We start from the raw sequence: 25,348 nt of genomic DNA, 5'->3' as shown, positions 1-25,348 counted from the left end.
CACACAAATATCATCTTGATCCAAAGCTTTTGTGGCCCACAAGAAGTTTTTAATGGTCAATTACTACTGTTTCGTGTACTATGTTCCATCTGAGATTTGGATCTGCTTCATTTTTTGGATCATGCCATAAAATGAGTTTTCAATACAGACGGACAGCGTGGATGCAGTCACATACATCAAGGTGGGCACCATGGGTCTCATGCACCTCGGTGGATCCAGGGTCTCACATAATCAGCTCCCACTTCTGACGGAGTTGGGAAGTACCCAATCTACACCTATGACACATAAGACCAGAGATGCAAGTGGGACCTTGATTGTGGGCCCCACCATGAAGTATGTGTTATATCCACACCATCCATCCATTTGGAGGCATCTTTTTAGGGCATGAGCCAAAGAATGAGACTGATCCAAAGCTCAAGTGGACCCCACCACAGAAAACAGGGGGACAATGATGCCCACTGTTAAAACCTTCCTAGGGCCCACCATGATGTTTATTTGAGATCCAACATGTTCATAAGCTCACACGGATATGGACGAAAGGAAAACACAAATATCAGCTTGATTGAAAATTCTGTGGCCCCCAAGAAAATTTTAATGGTAGGCATTCAATCCCCGCTGTTTTATGTGGTGGGGTTCACTTGAACTTTGGATCTGCCTCATTCTTTGGCTCATGCATGTTGTTTGATGAATCAAATGTCTTCTTTTGTTTTGGATGGGAAAACACCCTTCTCATTATTGTTTCTTGATAATCCAATCTTTTTTTTATCACTATGAAGGTCTTCGATTGTACCTGTTTTGTTCACCTATTTAGACCTGAGGAAGATAGACTTGCTCCACATTCTGTTAAACACAATTTTGGAGGGTATTCCTATACATAGAAAGGACATAAATGCTATTGTTCTTCACTTAAAAGACATTTTATGACAGATGTTATAACTTTATTTGAGAATGTCCCATTTTATGTTAAAACCGAGCATGCTGCAAAAGTCACATCTCTGGAAGTTACGTTACCTATTGTATTCCCAACAGATTTTGTTACTGAGGCGACACCACCTTAGAAAGATTTCATACAGACCTATTACAGGAAAAGGAGAAAAGACCACGTATTGAAGATTGTTTCTTCTCACACTACACCTTGTCTCATGCTCCAATTGAGGTTCCAGCATCTCGTGTCTACTGAGGCTGTTGATGATCTGCCTATTGTTGTCCGTAAAGGTAAACGCTCCTATACTTTCTATTTCAATTTTTGTTTCCTCCAACTACCAACAGTTTGTCCTTACCTTATCTTCTATCTCTATTCATAAGTCAGTTAAGGATGCATTATTGGATTAAAACTAGAAAGGGGCTATGGATGAGGAGATGAATGCATGTATTCCAATAATACATGAGAGTTAAATGATCGTCCATCCAGTAAGACACTGGTTTAGTGTAGGTGAGTTTATAAGTTAAATTCTTGCTTAATGGTTCCATTGAGCATTAGAAAGCCAAATTAGTAGCCAAGGGATACACCCAAGTCTATGGAGTTGATTATCTGGATACTTTTTCCCCAGTGGCTAAACTTAATTTTGTTTGACTTGTTATTTCTGTAGCCGCCAATTGTGATTAGCCATTCTTTCGTCTTGACGTGAAGAACGCATTTCTTCATGAGAATTTGCAAAAAGAGGTGTATATGGAGCGACCTATTGGATATGTTGCTTAGTGGGAGTCCTCTAAAGTATGTAGATTAAACAAATTTATCTATAGGCTAAAACAGTTGTCCAGAACCTGGTTTGAGAAATTTAGCAATGTGGTAATATCGTATGGTTTGAAAATCAGTAGATCACTCAGTTTTCTCTCGCCATACCACATCGAGTCATGTTATGCTTGTTGTATAAGTGGATGACATTGTAATTACAGGTGATGACTTGGTGGGATTGATCAACTAAAGTCATACCTTCACTTCCAATTCCAAATTAAAGACCTTAGCTTACTCTCTTTTTTTTTTTAATATATAAGTGGTGACATATAAAGTTGGGATAAATGTGTCAGAGGAAATATGTTTGTGATTTGTTAAAAGAGACGGGTATATTGCGTGCCAAATCCACAAATGCACCTATGGATCCTCATCTCAACAACCATTAGCCGGACCCCTACTCTCCCCAAAACACCCCTAATACCCATTCCTTCACATCCCAAAAGTCAAAACAACCCATCCCTTCCATCCCCTCACCCATCTCTCTTCATACCCTCTCCCATGCTACCCCTCCCTCTCCCTTCTCTCTTTTCCCCTCCCCATTCTAGCCCTCACTCTTTCCTCCCTTCCCTCTTTATCCCACCTCATGCTACAAGACCCATAAGCCCCATACGTATGAAGCCATCCCAATTGCTAGCTAAGTTAGAGAAGGAAATGAGAGAGAGAGAGAGAGAGAGAGAGAGAGAGAGAGAGAGAGAGAGAGAGGAAAATTAGGAGAAAAAGAGAGATTGATAGAGAGAGGGAGTGTTTGAGAGAAAAGAAGAGAGATTGAGAGAGAGTTTGTGAGGCTTGGAAGTGGGATAGAGGCGATCCGGACTGTTGATTGAGGCCCCTAGGATGTCAAAAGCTCCGGTAAGTGCAACAGATCAATCAACCCATCTTTTTGTCTTCTTGTTTGATAGTGGGCCCACTGGTGTGGGACCCATCTTGATGTATGTGCAATATTCATGTTGTCCCTCCATTTCATCTTGTTTGATAGTGGACCCACCAGCATGTGGCCCACCTTGATGTATGTGATGTAATGTACATGGGCCCCATAGTGGCGGGGGCCCACTTGCGACATCTCCCCCCTTCTCATTTCTCTCTCTTTCCCCCTCTATCTCTCTAATTTCCATGGGGTCCACCCAAGGTGGACCACGCTGTTGAGACAGCATGCACAAGCATGTTGTCAAGACAGTGTTGAAATGTTGTGTGGCCCCACCGCGATGTTTATTTTCCAAGCAACCTGTTGATTAGATCACGTAGGACCTGGATGAGGGGTTTACATATATATTAGCTTGATCCAAAACTTCTGTGGGCCCCACCTTTGGAAATAGTGGGGAATGCCCATTGTTAAAACCTTCCTGGACCCAGGTAGGTCCAAGCCTAGGTCCAGCGTGATGTATCTATTTTATCCACATTGTCCCTGTTTTTCCAACTTATTTAGGGTGTGGGCCCACTGATTGGTGGGGCCCACAAGACGTGTGTATGACATCCATCCCGACCATCTATCTTGCCAGCCCATTTAGTGGGCTAGATTCAAATCTTAGTTCGATAGCACTTCAGGAGCCAATGGGGATGTAACGTCCACGATTGAAAACTTTGTGGGCCCACCATGAATTTTATTTACCACCCAACCTAGGCAAGTGGGGCCAATGTGGAGTCCCACCATGATGTACGTGTTTTATACCAATGGCCCACTAGATCTAGCTATAGGAACGGGCCAGGAGCCCTGGCGTGCCTACAAAAAATGAGGCAGATCCAAGGTTCAAGCGGATTCCACTAGGGGGCTGGGCCCATGACTTTTTTTGTTCGCAACCCTAGGCGAGGTGGGGCCCATTGTGGACCCCCACCATGTGGTAAATGAGCCTCCCAAAGCCGTCCATCCATTTGATGATGGGAGTGGGCTACGAGCCTTGTGGGCCTACCAAAAATGCAACAGAATCAAATCTCAAGTGGATTACACTACTGGACAACGTTGTTGTCCAGCATGTTATCCCATGCTATGGGGCCCCTCTATGAGTCTTGCCTTGATCTATGCCTTGTATCCACACTATCCAACCATTTTGATTGATCATTTTAGGGACTGGGGCCCAATCTCAAGTGGACCACGCTAAGGGAAATAGTGATGATTGAACGCCTACCATTCAAAACTTCCTAAGGCCACTAAAATGTTTATTTTCTATCCAAACTATTCGTGGGCCCATTGTGGACCCCACCATGTTGTATATGTTCCATCCAGGCCATCCCTAGTGAGTCCTTGGATTATTCACAAGCGGGAAGGCCCCCCCTTCTTTATTATAAGGCTATGGAGTCACTTTCACTTTAGTTAGGGCTATGGAGTCAGGGGCCTGGGCCCTAAAGGGGGCCTTTGAAAAGCGCAACGGCTTTGAAGCTAGCCGTTGCTTGCTCGTGACGGGGACTCTATCATGATCTAACGAATCTACAACTCTCTTTACTGAGCGAGACTCTATCCAGATCTACAATAGATTCAGATAGGCGGGATTCACAGATCGCCCGCGCTGATAGAGCGCAGAAGCCAGAGCCAATGTTAAGTTGTTGCCAGTCGTCGATTGAACCGGAAAGAAGACCGGAATCGCACACTCATTCCTAAGTTAGAAGAAAGGGAAGAGACTAAGGAACTGGCTTCTTTTATTCACTTGGTCCAATAATCAGGAGGATCCGGTGATGTCTAGGATTGATCGCTTTTTGGTTGACACGAGGTGGTGTGAGTTGTATCCGAACGTCCATCAGTTTTCGGTGCCTAGACCAGTGTCGGATCATTGTCCTATTTTTCTTGACTCTCAGATAGACTCGTGGGGCCCTTCTCCTTTTAGATTCGAGTTAATGTGGCTAGAGGAAAAGGGGTTTGTGGAATTGGTTTCTGAAGTCGTAATTATGTATGACTCGAATTGGTAAAGTGAAGGCATAGCTCGGGCATTGCCCAAACTGTCTAGCGTGCGAGCCCCTTTAGGGCATCAGTTGGGGCCCGCTAAGGTCCCCCCCTTGATGTGTGTGTTACATCTTCACCATGCACCCGTTTTGCTAGATCTTTTTAGTGCACGAGCCCAATTATGGGGCAAATTCAAGTCTTAAATGGTCCATGCCACATGTGTTAATAGGATAGACAACATACTTACCATAAATAAATTGTACAGTTATTTAAGAAACAGATCTATAAATATCTTTCCTGAATTAGGGGATATAGATGCGTTGTAATTAGGGGATATGGATGCTGTAATTAGGTGATATTATGCTGTAATTAGGGGATATAGATGTTGCTGTAATTGGGGGATATAGATGTTGTAATTAGGTGATATTATGCTGTAATTAGGGGATATAGATGCTGTAATTAGGAGATATAGATGCTATAATTAGGAGATATAGATGCTGCTGCAATTAGGAGATATTATGCTGTAATTAGGGGATACTGTAATTAAAGGATATATTGTAATTAGGGAAAATGATTTCTATATAAGAAAAGGACCACTCGATTGAGGGTCATTGAGGCCTTCCCTTAGGGCCCATAGGATTCCTTGTTTGAGCCCACATTTGGGCCATGATTTGTGTAGCCATGGGTGGCCGCATTTGGCCTAGCCTTTGGAGCATTTGTAGGGCCTACATTGAAGCCCCATATAGTGCCAACTGTGATTGATCGTGGAACCCACTAAATGCCCCATTTATTTTCACTAAAAACATCATTAGGCCACTCAATTAGGGGCTATGGTAGAAGATCTCGAGTGTGGACACCATATGAGTATGGAAACCAAAAATTGGTTACTTTTACTAGATGTTAAAGATGTCCTTAGATGAAAATCTCTAAACCCCTATGGTACCAGTAGAATGCTCCAATGCTAGACCGAGAGGATCAATAAGCACCCATGTGCCGAATACTAGTACGTCGTGTCTCCCACTATGTCGTGGTCGGTTGGAATAGAGTATGGCCACATCTGCTCGAAGTGTGTGGTGGCGATTGAGACTAAGTCTGACTAGCTTGGAAATGGGTCCGCTACTAGCAAGTCGGGTGGGCATTGGCATACCACTAACGAGGCGAGTAGTGAGGTCTCTTATGCTTGCATGATCGCGCGTTGCGGATCGGTGCCGGTGTACGAGACCCTGGTGATGTTCCAGTTGGGAACCATTTTGATATGTGGATTAGATGAGGATTGGAATGTTCACGTTGCATTTGACACATATGACACTTGGCCCTATAGGCCTTTGCATTGCATAGCCTTGGTATGGTTGATAACATTCATGGATTCGGCAGTATAGCCCTCCCTTATTTTCGCTTACTCTGATAATTGCGCATGCACACACGCACTCTACTTGGCTTCGTTTCAAAGCTCATGGATATTAGCTTATGTTTCACGAGGCGGTAGAGCGCAACAGTGGTGAGGCTGGAGTGTGTGCCTAATCTTTTGATTTTTGTCATACCATGTATTTCCTTTCCAACAGTGTACTCAAAAGTTTTATATAGTGGATATGTGCTGCCAATATTTTGATGTACTTGTGGTTATGCTCGTTCAAAAAAAAAAATCATCTTAAAAATCTTCCTTGTGGGATCCCACTTTCGGAACTTGACATGTGGGTGCTAGGTGCCGGAATCGGGGTACTATAGAGGTTGTCGACGCCGAATTCAAACTAAAAAAGGGGGTGGTGATTGTGGTGGCAACATGGTTCAGCGGAGGTCATGGGCCTACGAAGTTTCCTCACCATGGGCTTACAAATTACAATGTTGATAAATGTTAGGACATCGATGAGAAGTTAGAAGAGGCAAATCAAGTATCTTATTCTAAAAGAACAAGGGGTCCCATTTAGTTGGCTCCACTCATACACCTCAACATCCATGTACATTTAGAGATAAGGTCATGCTTACCAAGGATGATTGCTCAAGTTGTTTAAGGATCAGCCCATCTTCGGTGATACTTCCACTTTCATGGCTACATACGTGAACTCAGGTACAACTTGTTTACTTTCCAAGTACTTCGCTCTGTGGGTCATTGTTTCCAAGACATCTTACCATATGACAAATGAGCTAAGTGTCTTTTTCTCTATTGTTACATTGGTGTCAAGTTCATTGGTTACTTTAGCAGGTGATATCCAGTCCAAAGTATGCGGAATGAGTATTGTTCCACCCAAGCCCTCATTTTCATTGCCATTTATTCTCTACATACCTAAATTTCCTTTTATCCTTATGTCAGTTAGTAAAGTCACAAAATCCCTTAATTGTTTTATGACCTTCTATCCTTCCTATTGTGTCTTTCAGGATCTAAGGATGAAAAAGAATAGTGAAGGAGAGATGAACACAATGCACTTTCTTATCTTGAGCTTGAATCAATTGAAGCAACAACGCAGAAGGCAGAACAATACCTTACCAATGGCATTGTCATCTTGGTCACCCATCCCTAAAGATTCTAAAATGTATCATTCCTTCATTGTTGTTGGTGTCAATGTTAAATAGTGAAGTGCGAGAATTGAGTAAGCACCGTAGAGTCTCTTTCCATCAAAAGTGGAAAAGCATTGTCTAGTTAAATTTACTTTAGACCATTCAAATGTTTGGGGACCTATTGAGCCCCTACTGTGTTAAGATACAAGTATTTTATTACTTTGTTGATGATCTTTCAAGAATGACTTAGGTTTATTAATGAAAGATTGGTCTGAATTGTTATCTATTTTTAATTATTTCATATGGAATTGCATAAACAGTTTAACTCCATATTATTTGCGGTTCATTTGAATAATGCTAAGGAGCATATATTTCATTCTTTTAGCATGTATTTATTTGAAAATGATACTTTGCATTTTTAAAAATGCTCGCTCACACTACACAACAAATGACATCGTCAAACAGAAATTGTCATCTATTTAAGGTGACACATGCATTGTTGATTCAAATGTCTAAAAAAGTTTTTGTAGTGATGCAATTCTAACAGCATGTTACCTGGTCGATAGAATGCCTTCTATTATCTTAGCAGGCTCCTAGTGTTCCACTGTTCTCACTCTACAATTTTCTGGTGTGTGCGCCTATTGGTTAGAGTTTGATAATTACATCCTAGAGCAGTTAAATGCATGTTTCTTGGGTATTCCAAAACCCAAATGGGTTACAGACATCATAATCCTTATCTTCAAAGACTGTTTGTGTTGATGTTACCTTCTTTAAACTCCATTCTTCTAAATGAAGGTAAGTCTATTGAAATGGAAGTTTCATCGTCTCATCATATTTCCTAGTACCTATACATGTTGAAGTAGACACTACACAGTCATCTTCTTCCAGTGGTCAACCCATTCCTGCAGCTGAGCCTACTCATGATGAAAAAGGAGAGAGTGTAGCCAGCCGTGACATGCCATTCACCACAACTTATGAATCTAAAGATCCAATTCCTTCCCATGTACCTCGTGATTCTTCTGATCTTCCAATCGCTCTTAGGAAAGATAGACATACATGTATAAGAATTGAACATCCCAAATTTTTGCCTTTCATTGTCTTTCCTCCTGTTTTCGTAAATTTTCCTCATCTCATTTTGTTCTCAATTCATATAAGAAGCCTTGTCTTGTAAGAGGTGGAAGCAGGCTATGGAGAAAGAGATGGTTGCACACCAACGTAACAGCATCTAGTAGCTAACCAATCTTCTAGCCTGCAAGCATGCAGTGGAATGCTAGCGAGTATGCAACATTAAATTTCAGCATGGCCATACTGTGAAAAGATTGAAAGCTCGCTTAGTTGCAAAGGGATATACAACTTTTAGCATCAACTATACAACCAGTTACCAAGCTTAACTCCATTCACATAATTATTTCCATTGTAGTTAATCATGGTTGACAAATGTTCCAGCTTGATGTTAAAAACGCCTTTCTTTGTGGAGATTTGACAAAGGTCTAAAGGGAGCAGCCACTAGGTTTGTTACTAGAGGGGAGTTAGATAAGGTGTGTAGACTAAGAAAGGCGATTTATGGGTTGAAGCAGTTACCGCGTACATGGTTTGACAAATTCAATAAGGTCATATTGACCTACAGGTTCTTACAGAGTCATGTTGATCATTCAATCCTCATAAAGAGAGGTGCCTTTGGTTTGATTGTGTTAGTTGTATATGGGGATGATAATGTGGTTACAAGAAGTGATAGTAGAGGGATTGAAGATCTTAAGCAATATCTTCAACACTGCTTTTTTATGAAGATTTGGGTCATCTTTGGTATGTTGTTAAAATAGAAGTTGCAAGATCAAAGGAAGGCAATTAATCCATCTCAAAGGAAATGCCTTTCATTTGCTTACTAGTCAGCTGATACACCAATGGATTCAAATAATAAATTGGTTAGTGATTAAGAGGGTGTAGTTGAAAACTGATTGGGAAACTCGTTTACCTCAACATTACCAGGTCAGATATATCATTGTTGTGAGGCTTATTAGTAAGTTTATGGCTTCTCCTAGGATCCCTCATATAAATGCAGCAATTTGGATTCCATGATATCTTAAAGGAGCACCGTGCCCAAGAATCTTATATAAAAAGCATAATCGTCTTCGTGTTGAGTATTCTGATAAGGATTGGGCAGGTTAACTGATTGATATGATGTTCATAACCAGATATTGGATATTTGTGGGAGGAAATTTCATTACATGAAAAATAAGAAATAGAGTATTGTAGGCTGATCAAGTGCTGAAACAAAGTAGAGAGTTGTCACTCATAAAAGGTATTCTGTAACGGTTACAGTGGTCGTAGCTGTTACCATTAGGATACAGGTCGCAATGGCTGTTACGGCTTTTTCTTCAAATAAAAACCTATTTCAAACCCGTAACGAACCGTTATGGAGCTGTTACGGAGCAATTTTTTAACAGTTACCACCATTACCATAACATAATAGCCATTAAAAACATTACGTAATTGTTTTGGAATACCTTGGCCTCACACCACATGCAAGCTTGTGAAGTTAATGAAGTGGTTAAAGGAGATGGATTTTATAGTAAACCTGCAAATGCAATTATTTTGTGATAATCAAGCAACCTCTCATATTGCAAATAATCTAATTTATAATGAGAAAACCAAGCATATTGAAGTTGACTTTCACTTCACACACGAGAAGGTTTTTGGTGGGGAAATTTTTTCACTATGAATGATGGGCATTTTTCCAACCACATGAATGAAGGAACCATCAGCTAAGAGTTTTTATGCAATTGTTGAATATAGAAAAGGACTCATTGGGCTTTTGCTTAGAGTTAAACTGGGGTTGAGATCAAGGTGTTCCAAAACGGCGCCACAACCGTTACCGTAATGATACGGGCTGTAAGGGCCGTTATGGCCCCCGTATCGGCCATTATGGCCGTTTTTTATTTTCTGAAAAAACTGTTACAGGACTGTTACGGCCTGTTTTTCTGTAACGGCCGTTACGGCCGTTTCGACCATGTAACGCGTGACGGTTATGACTGTAACCGTTACGTAACGGCCGTTTCGACCATGTAACGCGTGACGGTTATGACTGTAACCGTTACGTAACGGCCGTTACATAACCAATTTTAAATACCTTGGTTGAGATCTAATAGAAATGAAGTGCTACAATTTAGTCTATGGCTTTTCTTTATGTAGGGCCACACCCTTGTTGAAAAGAAATAAAGCTAAGGTGGGTGGTTTGAATCTCATATGGAAAACTCGACCGATCAAAATTTGGATATGCAACCATACTCAAAAGTCACGAACACTAATGTAGATCAAAACAATTTAATTCAAGTCAATTTACTTCAATGGAAGTGTTATACAAGTCAAACTAGTGAGAAACTATGTCACAATTTGAAGTTTACATGATGTATTTTTATGTCATCATTTTAACAAAAAGAGGACTTCAAAGACAATTCTGAAACAAGACTTCTCTTAGAAAATGAAGGCTTTCTTAAAATCAATTTCACAATAGATTGAGTTGAAAAAATTGGCATTTACAGATCCTACAAAGAGGAATTTTATCACGAATGAAGAAAACTCAGTGTGCATTCAACATTAAGAGGGCCCAAAATAGAGTTAAAAGAACCATTGTCATCATCGTCTAAGCCTTATCCCGATTAATTGGGTCAGCAACTAAAAGAACCATAAACCTCCAAAAGTTCTCTTGTTTCAATTTCATTTGAACCCTACAGTTTGTGGAACCAAAATAAGCTATAAGACCTTGTGATGCAAGACCGATGCATGAACCAAATATTATGTGATATCAAGTAGCAAAATTAAGGTAATTAACAAAAGAACATAAAACTTACCATTATCATCACTGATACCAAGTAAACCATAACAACATCATGCATAATCCTAGCCTAGGTTACCAACATCATAGCACAAGATCATTAAATAAATGAAACTAGGATCTAATAGATGTAGGGACATCCAATTAGAATTGGGTAAAGCCTCTTTTTTTATGTAGAAGACCCAATACACCCTGGGGTGAAATTAGGGTTAAAAGGGATTGAGAAATCTAGGAATAAATTGGGTGAATTGGTTAAGGGGATTGATGGATTTATGTATTTGTAAAAGGGAATTAAGGTTTTGGATGAAGGTAAGTTAGGGATTTTGGGGAAAAGATAAGAGGGTTTTAATTTAAGGGTGATGGGAAACCAAAAGGGTCAAGGTGTGGCAGTACAGTCACACATCTGGCTATGTTGGATGGGTTTAGGTCTTTTAGGGTTTGGATTGCTAATGGGTATGGGAAGGTGAGGTTTAGAAGAAGATGAAGATATGAGATGGGAGAATTGAAGAACTTTGAAGAAAATAATACATTGATGGATAATGAAAGGGTGATGTTGTGGGGATAGATGGAGACCCCGCACCTCCGTTGATTAAGATTAGCCTTACACCAATCTCCCTTCCAAATCACATGGAAGTATCTTCAAATCTCATGAAGATGGAAGAAGAAGAAGAAAAGAGCAAAAGCCTCTTTCTTCTTCTTCTTTTTTCACAAAACCTAATGACGGAAAGAGTCACATGCCCACCCTCTTTTTATAGCTCCAACAAGTTTCACTAATTACAAAAAACACCGTCTTATGAAATTTTAATAAAAATGGCCCTAGTGTAAAGAGAATCTACTAAATCACTCATAAAGGTGTCTAAACATAAAATAATCAAAACTAAATCCTAAAAGATGATAAAATCTAAAAAACTGATGTGATCAATCGACGATCAATGGCCCGATCATGTGATCTATGCGATCCAACGGCCCCATCATCACGTCCCTCTAATCCAACAGTCTAGATCACTCCATATAGCAAACCATGTGCATCTTCCCAGCGTGGGGTCTTCCAGATTGCTCGCGCATGCACATGGGGTCTTCAACACGATCGCGGGTAGTAGCCTTGCCACAGGGAAATTGGTGTGGCCCACCTCCTCTATACGTACGCAAAGGTGTACGTGAAGTGATGTCCTCATCACCTTGTCTTTCTCATTCCTGACTAACATTCCTCTACTGGCATGACCAGAATGGTCAACCAATTTCCCATGAAAATTAAGTTGTGCTCCATTCAAGAGTTCCTTTCATTTCTCTAACACTCTTGCTTTAAGATTTCCACCTTGAAGAACCCTCCAATTGCAATTCAAATCCTTCGTATCAGTGCCCCACAACTCTCTAATTAAAAGCCCAATGCATTGCATAAGTTTCGAAAGAAAGGCATTCATCTCTAAAGACCTTATCTCCCTTCCAATACCACACAAATTGGCGAAAGGAAGCATTTTCCATAGCACATCCCATCTACTTCAAAGGGTTCAATCAACCAACAAACCTTCCCATAAATCTGCAACCTTTGGAAAACCCAACTTGTGCCAACAACTTTAAAAAATGGAGCCCCTTACCTTTTGTGTCGTGATAGTAGTTTACTCATTAGAGATCAATCCATCACTTAAAAAGGACCTTTAAAATGTGTGAGGAGTCCTTAAAAGTTTCTGAATGAGAATTTTTGGGCTAAGGTGTAAAGGAACATACCTCATAAACCCACCTGCATTCAGAAACACTTTTGAAAGGTCTCAAAACTAGGGCAAAGGTTTCGTGTTAGTGCAATCTCTCATGTTCCACCGCATATAGTCCAATTCATTTGTCTACACCTATAACTGGGACAAGGCTATGATGATGATGATGATGGCAACAAAGACAACAATGATGATGACATTTGTATACACATCAAATGATTGATGGCTATTCTATTATAGAAAACATCCATACTCCACTCATGTGGTTCTTCCTCGAAGCATGTTCTTCAAACTGGATAGGTATTCCTAAGGCTCTAAATATTGGTTGCAGAGGGCGCACTAGCAAGGCTCAAAATCGATATGAGGTGTGTATTCATTTAATCAAACAGTCATTTAAAAAAATAAAAAAGCGAAAACATTAAAGGTAGAATTTTTTATTTTTTTGCAGAAGTCATGGGATTGATCTCATACATGCACAAATCTAGGTTCAAAATAGTTAAAACACCCATTTCCCCAAAGAAATTTTAAAAAAGAAAAAAAGAAAAAGGGAAGAATGAAATTAATAGTAAAGGTTAGTATTCATCTCAAAACTGGCTAGGCTCAAAATGGTTAAAACACCCATTTATCCAAAGAAATTTTAAGAAATAAAGGGGAAAAAGAATTAGATGGATGGTAATCAGGTCATTGTTCAACTTAAAAATGGCCGAAAAATGCAAAAAGAAGCCTAGAACAACTAATGTTTTGGTTCAACTTGTAGATCTAGACAACAAACAACTTATTCATGCATCATTCATTTTTTTCTGTTTAAAAGTGTTATTTGAAAAAATAAATAAATAATCAGTCAAATCAGGAAAAGATGGTTAAAACATGAAAAATTGGGATAATCAACCAAATATGACTTAATGGAACACAAATCGAGCATGATGTAGTGGCATAGGGCCTATTGTGCTGAAATACAACAAAGGGAAGAAGAAAAAGGGGGTGGGGTGGACGGTTGGCCATCGAATCTCTCAAATCTTATGTTTTGATCTCCAAAATAGGCCTAGATCTAGTGGAAAATGGGTTTTTATTTTTAGGTTCCCTCTACACTTGGAAAGAAGAGAATGCATAAAATGAGAAAATGTGACAAAAAAAAAACAAATCTGAAAGGGGAAGCTTTTCTGTCCCAGCCTGCAACCAATACAGGCCAGGTGTGTTGATATTGATACAGCCTATATTAGCTGATATGTTCACTAAGCCCGTTTCACCCCTTATCGAGCATTGGAACCGATCAATATGGACGGTATTGTCCAATGTGATACTGATTTTTTGAACCTTGGATATTCCATTGTCAGTTGTCAGTATTTCTACGTCAAGGTTCAATTCTCCACAACGTTCTGTATTACCTTCCAACAAACTGAATCTCATAATGTGACTGAATAAAAGAAGTTCACTTTTGTTGGAAACAGTAACATGACATGAGATGATGATCTTATGTGATATCAAGTGAAAATATGTGTGCTCCTTGTGTTGACGAATTGCCATAGAAGAAGAAAGAAAGAAAGAAAGAAAGAAAGACTCCACAACTTTGCATAATGGTAGCAATAAAAAAGTTCCTACAGAGTATTTAAGATCATAGATAATACTAAGAGAAACTTTGCAAAACTTTGAAGGAATCACCAAGAACCATGAAAAAAGATACAAAGATGGGTTGCAACGCAGATGGCAAGCAACAACTGAGGATTCTAAAAATTCATGTTTCTGATTACATATACATGACATAGACCTTGACTGCTTGAAATAAACATTTATGACTGAAGTATATCTAGAGGAGGCTGGATTGGGCCTTTTCATCCATCATACTGTAAGATTAATTTTTTCCTGGTTCTACAAGAGTCACAAAAAGCTATTTGATAAGATGAGAAGAATCAAGAACTTGATTGCAGAGTGCGACTTCAAACTAAGATTAGCATGTGAACCATCCATTCTGCAAAATGCTACTGATAAGCATTACGAACATGACAACAGAAATTAACTTCTAATGATTGCACTAATAATATTAGTGTGTTAACTATCCACTCAGGTTTTGCGATTGATTTAGTTCAATTGTCAAAAGATTAGCATGTGAACCACCATATCCTTAGGCAGGCTTAATTTTGTCATTTTGGACCAAATACAAAAATGCCATTTATACCAAGCAAGAACTTGCAGCAGCTACTAACTTCTAACTATGGCTGTCATAAGATTACCATTTGAACTATCCATACCTTCAGTTTGTGCAACTGATTTAATAATTCTGTTGTTGTGATCCCAACACCATTTGCTATAGTGGGAATGTCAAAAACACAATGACCTTGCTTAGTTTCGGACCTGAACATTGTAACCAAAATGTAAGATATCAACTGTTCCGTAACCCAAAATATTTGAATGATTAGCAAATAAAAAGTACTTTTTCAAAATGGTTGCCACCACAATATCCTTGCTAGATAGCAATTCCGGAGACGTCTGCAATGATGAAAATTTGAAGAATCTTAGTACATTGAAAAGAGTGAATTTATATCCAATTGCCCATTATAAAACTTGCAGTGATTATTATTCTGTAACAATTTCCAAATGATTGGAAATTTAATGCATCGGTACACTTTGGAGCCCCAAGCCAGAAAAATCCGGATCACTACTTGTCCCAATATTAGCATGATTGGCACCCCATTGTTTGATTGCATTGAGATCTATGGCTATGTCCTCACGTGGCAAATGGCAACGAGATCAACATCACATGATTCCCAAAGCTCAGATAGATGATCTGGTTAAGCCCCAGAACCTACCGACACATGTTAATGGAATTCATGAATAGTTATAAATATGACAAACATCAAGATATATTTATCTTCCCACCTTGTGAAAATTCAAAGAGCAAGTCACATTTAGTTGTGGAAGTAGCCGTAGGTATTGCACTTCACCCAATTCCATGTATGTTAGAATTGTGAGCATGACCTAGTTCCAGCAATATACCATCTCAATTAAATGTACAAGTAATCTCACAATGAGTGACAAGAATAACGCAGAAAAACGTGAAATATGTGAAATAAGTTTCATTTTCATCAAAAATGTGAAATATGTTCTCGCTAAACAATTTAACTTGAACAATAACGCAGTATAATTATATAAATTTTGCACCTATAAGGTGATGATGATTATTGCAAGAAGCATGTAAGCGAAGTTCTACAGCTTGAATGAGAACTTTTCAGTTATTTAGAGGGAGACTCAAAAGCACGATTCCCCATGGTCTCCAAGTTACTGAAGTTCTCTAAACATACAGATTCATAAATCAACATGAATCAATCTATAAGATCATCATTTGGCACTATTATGAGTTGATTCTATTCCCAAGCTACCTTCTACCAGCAGATTATCAAGTTACACGTCGCTGTAATCCAATCTTCTTAACATTTTCTCTGGTAATCAGACACGCCAACTACTGATAGCTAATTGAGAAGACACCACAAAATGTCAACTGGCTGTACTTAATCATTTAATCATGTTAAGCATTTGAAAGCAGCTTCATGGAGACAGTGCATTTTAAATGTACTGGGATATTTGCAAGTAGGTGTCCTTCTCAAGTACAACAGAAATAACTTCAATGGGTTATTTTTTTCCGAAAATTTTGAATTTACAAAGGAGATGCACAAACTTGCACCAACAATCAAGGGATCGAACTTGTGAACCTCTAGCTGAGAGTGGTGGAATAAGGACTATAACATGAAATGCAGACACCAAAAAATTAGTTTTCACCTCAAAGCTCATGCTAGGTAGATCAATAAATGAAGCAATTTTCTACTGAAACAACGGATGCAAAAGTATAGAGAGGAGATGAAGAATCAACACATGGCATTTATAGATCTAGAGAAAGCAGTATGACATTAAAAAATTAAAAAACTAAAGAGAGAGAGAGAGAGAGAGAGAGAGAGAGAGAGAGAATCTAGGGAGGTTATGTGGTGGGCGATGACGAGGAATGGAGTAAGGGGACCGGAGAGAATATAGTGACATATTTAAAGACATGTATGAGGGTGCCATTACAAGAATGAGAATGCTTGTGGTAAGACTGATTAATGGCCAGTAGCAGAGACTCTTCACTAAGGGTCCGTATTCATACTTTACCCTTCTATAGTTGTTATATATAAATTAACTGCTACGTTCTAGGATGAGGTTTCTTGGTGTAGGTTGCTTGTGGATGGCATGATGTCAATCGACGGGACTAGGGAGGAGGCAAACACTGAGGTGCCATTTGATAAACTGAAAAATAAGGTCTGAAAATTAATTTAGAGATTTTCCCATATAACCGCCTACCGTTTAGGCTATTCCCGAATAAACGCAGGCTTTCAAAATATTTAAAGTAAACCGCTTAAGGTTTGCACCGTTAGACATCCAGCCTCTTGCCGTCATATACCATTACAGTTATATACGGTTTAGGAACTGCATTTTTAAAATGACAAAGTTACCTTCTTTCTCTCTCATTCGATTAAACCATCTCCTCGTTCCCTCTCATTAGGTTAAAACATCAACAAGCCGATGAATCTTCCCCTCTCCTGTTCTGCATCTCTTTCCTCTCTTGTTCCCTCTATTCCTTCCAAACCCGTTTTAGCCTACCACGGCTAAAACCCTAATGGCTCATGCAATGGCCGAATCAAATGAAAGTGAGGATATTGACACCCATCAGTGAAAACTTCCTACGGCCCACCCTGATGTTCATCAGGGCCATCCGGCCTGTTGATAAGGCCAGAGAGACCTGGACAAAGGGAAGACACAATATAAACTTGACCCGAACTTCTATGCCCCAGCATGTTTTTGGACAGGGATTGACAGTCGTTACTGAATGTTGCTCTATGTGCCCTGGCATGATGTATGTGTTTAATCTATGTCGTCCATACATTTTTCCAGCTTATTTTAGGACATGAGCCCAAAAATGAGATGGATAAAAAATCTCTGGTGGACCACACCATAGGAAACTATGATCATTGAATGCCCACCATTAAAATATTCTTGGGGGCCACAAAAGTTTTGGATCAAGCTGATATTTGTGTTTTCACTTCATCCAGGTCTTTGTTACCTAATCAAGGGGTTGAATGGCAAATAAAAATTACAGTGGGCCTAGGAAGTTTTTAATGGTAGGAGTTTATTCACCATTGATTTCCTGTGGTGTGGTCCGCTAGAGACTTTGATCTCCCTCATTTTTGGGCTCATGCCCTAAAACAATCTTGAAAAATGGTTGGACGGCGTGGATAAAAATATACACCATGGAGGGGCACACAGAGCACCGTCCAGTAGCTACGTCACTACTGGCAGTGTCAGTAGGGACGTGGATTTCTTGGAAAGCCTTTTGGCAAGAAGTTCATCCATTGGGAAGCTAGGTGAGGCCCACCTTGATGTTTGTGAGAAATCCACCCTCTCCATCCATTTTTTAAGACCATTTTAGGACATGCCACTAAAAATGAGGCGGATCCAAAACTCAAGTGGGCCACACGAAAGAAAACAATAGGGATTGAGTGACCACCGTTGAAACATTAGTATGGCCACAAGTTTTGTATCAAGCTAAGGTTTTTGGTGTTTTCAGCTCATCCCAGTGGGAGTGGCCTTATATATGGTTGGGATGTCATATAAACATCAAGGTGAAGCCTAAGGAGATTTCAATAGTAGGCATTTATTTCCCCAGTATTTCCTCTCGTGTTGCCCACTTGAGTTTTGGATCCACCTCACTTTTGGTCCCATGTCCTAGAATGATATGGAAAAAACGGATGGACGAGGTGGATTTCTCAAAAAAAATTTAAAAAATCAAGGTGGGCTGCAAAAGGCTTTAGTGGGAAATCTGTGTCTGTCAGTAGGCAATCTTGGGTGCCATCGGTGGATCCTTGGGCCATTGTGCTGCATGTTCCTTATATCCACACCGTCCATCCATTTTGAAAGCTCGTTTTAGGGCATGAAACCAAAGATGAAGCATATCAAAATCTTATGCGGATCACACCACAAGAAACAATCGTTATTGAATCCCCGCCATTAAAAACTCCATAGGGCCACCAGAATGTTTATTTTTCATCCAACCTGTGAATAAGGCCACAAAGACCTAGATGAAGAGACCAAACAAATATCAGCTTGATCCAAAACTTGTGGCCCGCAAGAAGTTTTTAATGGTTGATTACCACTTTTCCCTATACTATGGTCCACCTGAGATTTGGATCTGCTTCATTTTTTGGGATCATGCTGAGTTTTTAAAATGGCTAAATGACATGGATATTAAGCACATACATCAAGGTGTGCCACACAATCAAGGATTCCACCCAACTCGGTGCATCCCCACATCCACCATAGCCACGCCCGGCAATCCGCATTCCATGCTTTTACACCTACCAGTGCACAATCTACCTCTCATGTTTTTACACCCATCGTCGAGAAATTCCTAGGGCCCACCCTGATGTTTATTAGGGCCATCCAACCTGTTGATAAGGCCACACGGACATAAACATAGGAAAATCGCAGAATCAGCTTGAACCGAACTTCCATGGCCCCAACATGTTTTTAATGGCAGGAATTCCATCACAAGCATTTATGTGGTGGGTCCACCTGCACTTCAAATCTAGCCAATTTTTGGGCTCATGGCTTGAAATGAGATTGCAAAATGGATGAACGGAGTCGATCACACACATATAGATAAAGGTGGGCCCCGTAGAATCATACGCACGTCTACCCCTTGCAATGGGCTATAACCATTTAAAAATAATAATAATAAAGGGCGCAGGGCTAAATCCGTCATTTAGACAAGCTAACATCACATTGCTTTCTCTTAGCGTTAGTCCAGGTCAAGGAGGTGGCTTTTTCTCCGTATTTGCAAAACTTAGGCGTTTTGCTTTAAATATTTTGAAAGCATGCGTTTATCCAGGAATAGCCTAAAAGTTAGGCAGTTATATGGGAAATCCCATTAATTTAAGTGTTGAATTTTAGTACTTATAAGTACTAAAAAATCTGTTTGGTAATTTATTTGAAAAGAAAAAGTCCTTATATCTGAAAATAAGAACTTTTTTCACCCAAAAAAAAAAAAAAAAAGAGTTTGGTTAACATAAGCTACAAATGTCTGAAAATTGAAAATTTGTCATATTTGCCCCTACTATCCCAATTTCTATCTTGGTAGAGCATGAGACAAAACATGTTATTGTCATGCCTCCAAATTTGCACACCTTTGCGCAATCTAATAAAATTTCAATACTTTCCTCACCAAATAAAGCCAAGTAGATGAATGGTCTAGATCTTCTATATTTGCCACATGGATTAATATGAATTAATTGTGCAAGGAGGCAAGTAGATGATACTCGTCCCAAGGATATACATTGTATGTTCAGATTTTCCGTTTTTATACATGTGGCCTTTAGTTCTATGTGGTCAAATCACATTGGTAAGACGGGCCACACCATTGATAGACTCCATTTTAAATGGAGAAATAATTCAAAGATCATACTGATTGGATGATTTTAATCCATCCGATTAACACATCGATATTATATTCTAACCAATTTAGTTTTAACCATCCATTTGACAATCATCGAATTGGTAGATCTCTAGATGACCTTGATTTTGAGACTATGATCTATTTACAACGGGACCCACAGCTTGGACTGTTTGGACAGGAATACATCTACACAATGCAACGTGCATGATAGATGAGTCACCACCATTTTAAACATTGTGACAAACTATAAAAATAGTCTTCCATGAACTAGTTCCAGGCTTCCAGCAGGTGGTTGCGACCATGACTATGGGACCCACCTTGATGTTTGTGTTGTATATCCACATCATCCATCCGTTTTTCTAGCTCATTTTAGGGCATGGGCCTAAAAGTAAAGCAGATCCAAATCTCAAGTGGACCACACCACAATGGCACCCACCGTTGAAACCTTCCTAAGGCCCACCATGATGTTTATTTGCCATCCAACCTATTCATGAGGTCACAAAGACTTGGATGAAGGGAAAACACAAGTATCAGCTTGATTCAAAACTGTTATGGCCCTAGGGAGTTTTCGATGGCGAGTGTTGGATCCCCCACTGTTTTGTGGTGTGGTCCACTTGAGCTTTGGATTTGCTTCATTTTTTGGGCCATGCCCTAAAATTATCTGAAAAAAATGGATGGACAACATGAATACAACACATATCATGGTGGGGCCCACAAAACTTTGTCACATCAACATGGTTTCAAAACATTGTGTTCTACGCGGACTCAAATTCGATAGTGATCCCATCGGTACTCACCTGGTACTTCTCGGTACAGGAAAAGCTGTATGGACCCCACCATGATGTATGTGTTTATCCACTACATCCATCTATTTTGTGAGCTAATATTAGGGCATGAGCAAAAAAATGAGGCAGATCAAAATCTCCGGTAAACCCCACCACAGGAAATAGTGGTGATTGAACACCCACCATTAAAAAATTCTTAGGGCCCTCTGGAATGTTTATTTGCCATCCAACCTATTGATTAGGTCACAAAGACCTGGGTGAAGGGAAAACACAAATATCAGCTTGATCCAAAACTTTTATAGCCCTCAAGAATTTTTTAATGGTGGGCATTCAATCACCACTATTTCTTATGGTATGGTCCACCTGAGATTTGGATCTGCTTCATTTTTGGGACCATGCCCTAGGATGATCTGGAAAAACTGATGGACGACTTAGATATATTGCACGTACATCAAGGTGAGCCCCACAGGGAAACACCCACAACGTGATATCTGGTAATAGCTCATCCAGACTGTTTTTACTCAGATCGTGTGTCGTACAACATGGCACCTAGGTAGGTATCGTGTTGACATGGCAAAGTCCTTGAAGCCCCACCACGATGTACGTGTTATACCCACACCATCCATCCATCCATTTTGTCAGGTCATTTTAGGGCATGAAATTGAAAATGAGACAAATTCAAAGCTCAAGTGGACCACACCACATAAAATAGTGGAGATTGAAGGCCTACCACTTCTTGGGGGCCACAGAAGTTTTGATCAAGCCAATATTTGTGTTTTCCCTTCACCAGGTCTGTGCGACCTTATAAATAGATTTAATGACAAATAAACATCACAATGGGCCCTAGGAAGGTTTCAACAGTGGGCATCATTATCTCCACAACTTTCTATGGTGTGGTCCACTTGAGCTTTAGGTCTGCCTCATTTTTTGGCTCATGCCCTATAATGATCTCGCAAAATGGATGGATGGTATGGATATAACACATATATTATATGGGGCCCAAAAGCTTTGCCACCTAAAAATGGCCTTTACCCTATAAAAGCTTGCACGAAAGTTAGAAAAACGACAAACTCATCATTTTCAAAAAAATAAAAATAAAATAAAAAATCCAAAAACACTTACCACATTCCATGTTAAGTGTTAAGTCAGATGAGGGAATCTTTAAAAAAAGAAAAAAGAAAAAAAGGTTCTATTTTTTCAATGAAATCTTAATAAGCACTTAACTTTTTGGATTTACCGAATAATCTGAATCGGGAAAGTCATTGAAAATAGCCCATTTCAATGATAAGAGGTGAAAATAAGTTTTACCAAACAGGCCCTCAATTGGAGGTTTGGAGGAAGGCTATAAAGCATGATTTCAAATATTAGTATCCAAGGATGTAGGATGTACAAACCCAAAATCGATATGATATGGACCTATATCAGCATGAATTTTCTTACCAAAAAACGCAAAAAGAATTTAAAAGATAAAAATAAAAATTTGGGAAACATGAATTTGTCATTCATTTCTGTTTTTACATGTATTCAATGGTGCATCCTACTATTCTTTGGTAAAACCCACACCTATTAGTGTAACCTGCTAAAATTAAGTTTTTAAGCTGTTTTTGTTTCTTTCAACCTCTAATTTTGGTGTTAAAACATTTATTAATGGCAAAGTGTTAATTCTTAATGATTCTTATTAATTGATGCAATATGATGGTTTTGACTATCATTTTCATGTATGGACCACAATATCACTACACTAAGCAAAGATGCTGGCAAGTTGTCAATGAAAAATTGCATCAGTAATACCAAACTGCAATTGCATATGCTTCAAAATAGAACCTCATCATGTTGAGATGCCAGCAAATTGTGCATCAAAGGATATCTGTAGAGAACTTTTCTAAACAGATAAATAACCTCAGATATTTTACATGAATCATCTTTACCGACAACAGATATCATATATGATACGAGCCAAACTTTTATGTTTCAAAACACTCAGTCAAGAACAAAAGCTTGGGCAGTGCAGAACTAGCCCGAGAGCCTAGATTGTGAATCAAAAGAAAAGGACCAGAGAAATAAGAAACATTGACGTCGTAACACAAGTATAAAGAAAGTACCTCTTCTTTCATATCAAATTTTTGAGATGCAGATTCTTTAACTAAGGAGCAAACATTCCCAGATAACACCATGTCATTCTTGAAAACTTGAAAAAGGAATTTATTTACTGCATATTCATCCACACCATCACTGCAAACATATTTTTTGTGTAAATTCCTTATCTCAGAGCACCCATACAATATACATATACATATACATATACATACATACATATATATATGTATATATGTATGTATGTATGTATGTATGTATGGGGGGGGGGGGGGGGGGTGGGATTGTCACCTGTGCAAAAGGCTGCGAAGCTTGAAATAAGTGATATCATCAAGAAGGAGATGACAATAAGACAACCTGCCATCCCTTCCAGCACGCCCAGTCTCCTACAAAAACATATAATCCATCATCTGAATTTAAACTAGTTGAGTAAAACCAACAGAAATTTCTGCAACTTCTAGAAGTTGACAACTATAACCACCTGAACATATTCTTCTAAGCTTTCAGGCAAGCTATAATGAATCACCTGAAAAGGAAAGACACCTTCAGGAAGCACGAAAATTATAATCACTACATATGATGAAAAGTACATGGATACTGCACTATGGGAAATTACATGATGATGAAAAGCACATTATGGGAAAGTTTTAACCGTGGAGACAACAGACTAATACAAGATTATTGTAGAAAGAGAATAAAAACAATTTTATGTTAAAAGATACAGAAAAATTAATGGACAATGAGTATTATTCATCCATACAGCTCCAATATCGCTCTTATCGAGACCCATGCCAAATGCCACAGTTGCCACTACCTTCATCACAAAAGAAAACAGAGTAAATGCTTCTGGAAAGCAAATGGCACAGTCTATTTATATCTAAGAAGATGCCAAGCAATAAAAAGCACATATACAATATAAGGCATACAAAAACCTGTCAGGCTGACAACCAGAATCATAGCATTACCACTCTTATCTTGTTGGAACAAAATAGTTCCTGTATGCGACTCCGTTCCTTTGCTGGAATACCACTGTGGTAACTCTACAAAGCAAGCAGTAATCACCTCAATTTACAATGTTCCAGTTTATTAGAAAAACTACCATGGTTTTCAAAAGAAACATGCACCCATTTTAAAGTAGAAACTTGAAAATGAGATACTGACCTTTGCAGAGATATTTTTGTCACGAAGATACTTGCTAACTAAATCTGTTTCAGACTGCAAAAAGAGTACACTATAAGTCCTGCCTGACATTGGAGAAAAGTAAATTATAATGTGGTTCAAATGAGAGGATGAAATCTCCTAAGAGTTGCTAGCATAAAGAAAGTTCCTTTACTAGACAGGCAAAAAAGTTCTAACCACAAAGAAGCGACACTTTTGTCATTGCCTAAAATAGTGGGTTGAATGTGGCACCCGGAGATCAGGGCAAGATCTTCTAATTCAGTAGTGCAGGATTCAGTTTAAGAATGTTATAGCTAACTTTGAGTGGTCCCATCATATAGTGTATTTTACAACTGGTTTAAGCAAATATGGTTGGTAATAAATTCTTCTTTCCTTCATAAAAAATATGGTTATTATTATACTCAGCTTTGATAAAATATAGCCACTACTACCCCCATTAAAATATAGATTACGGTTGTAGCAGTTCATCATAGGAGACTAATTATCCATGTTCCTTATGAAAATGGACTTTGCATATGTTTAGGCAAAGCGCACCAATGAAATTGTTCTATTTTTTTAGGGTCCATTTGGCATTGCTTTTAGGAAGCAAAAATCAGATTCAACATAAACATTGACTGAAATTGTTCATTGAGAATCGCTTGTGCAAAAAGAAAATAGAGTAGAAGATGATTTGATGATTATGGTGTGGAGAAAAGAGGAGAAGTGTGGGAGAGAAGACGAGGAAAGAAGAGAGTTTGGGGAAATGTTGTTTGTTAGCCAACATGCCCTAACACAACATTTTATTAGAATAGAGCATATAGTACACTACATGAGAAGAGGAAAGAGTGCACATGCACTTACATTTAAAGAGCCACTAACCACACACACTATAAACTAACACTCTCTAAACTCCCCCTCAAGTTAGAGCATAAATGTCGATCATGCCCAACTTGTCACGAACACAATGAAGAGCATCTTGACTCAAAGACTTTGTAAGAACATCAGCAAGTTGATCCTCGGATCGAATAGAAGGGGTGATGATTTCCTTAGAGGTATCTTTCTCCCGGATAAAGTGACAATTGACCTCAATATGCTTGGTTCGCTCGTAGAAAACCGGGTTATAAGCAATATAGATGGCCACTTGGTTGTCACAATGAAGAGGAATGGGAGTCGGAGGATAGCCAAGTTCTGCAAGAAGG

General features: G+C 39.1%; 1 protein-coding gene across 2 annotated transcripts in view; it reads right to left on the bottom strand.

Moving 5' to 3' along the window:
- Nucleotides 1–25,348, bottom strand: part of LOC131239956 (ATP-dependent DNA helicase Q-like 5) — a 69,576-nt gene that overhangs the window by 3,924 nt on the left and 40,304 nt on the right. The window contains exons 7-16 of one of the 2 annotated variants that reach the window (XM_058237920.1): nucleotides 24,153–24,206; nucleotides 23,957–24,031; nucleotides 23,752–23,805; nucleotides 23,473–23,517; nucleotides 23,283–23,377; nucleotides 23,000–23,129; nucleotides 15,513–15,611; nucleotides 15,067–15,122; nucleotides 14,885–14,987; nucleotides 9,602–9,672 (exon numbers count right to left, since the gene is read on the bottom strand). In XM_058237920.1, coding sequence (XP_058093903.1) covers nucleotides 9,646–9,672; nucleotides 14,885–14,987; nucleotides 15,067–15,122; nucleotides 15,513–15,611; nucleotides 23,000–23,129; nucleotides 23,283–23,377; nucleotides 23,473–23,517; nucleotides 23,752–23,805; nucleotides 23,957–24,031; nucleotides 24,153–24,206 — 738 coding nt within the window. In that variant the 3' untranslated portion in view covers nucleotides 9,602–9,645. The remainder of the gene's footprint in view (nucleotides 1–9,601; nucleotides 9,673–14,884; nucleotides 14,988–15,066; nucleotides 15,123–15,512; nucleotides 15,612–22,999; nucleotides 23,130–23,282; nucleotides 23,378–23,472; nucleotides 23,518–23,751; nucleotides 23,806–23,956; nucleotides 24,032–24,152; nucleotides 24,207–25,348) is intronic. The other variant, XM_058237919.1, reaches the window with a different exon arrangement.

The sequence above is a fragment of the Magnolia sinica genome, chromosome 3, assembly GCF_029962835.1.
Source record: "Magnolia sinica isolate HGM2019 chromosome 3, MsV1, whole genome shotgun sequence".
Taxonomy (NCBI): Eukaryota; Viridiplantae; Streptophyta; class Magnoliopsida; order Magnoliales; family Magnoliaceae; genus Magnolia; species Magnolia sinica.
This window is presented reverse-complemented; position numbering and strand designations above follow the sequence as displayed.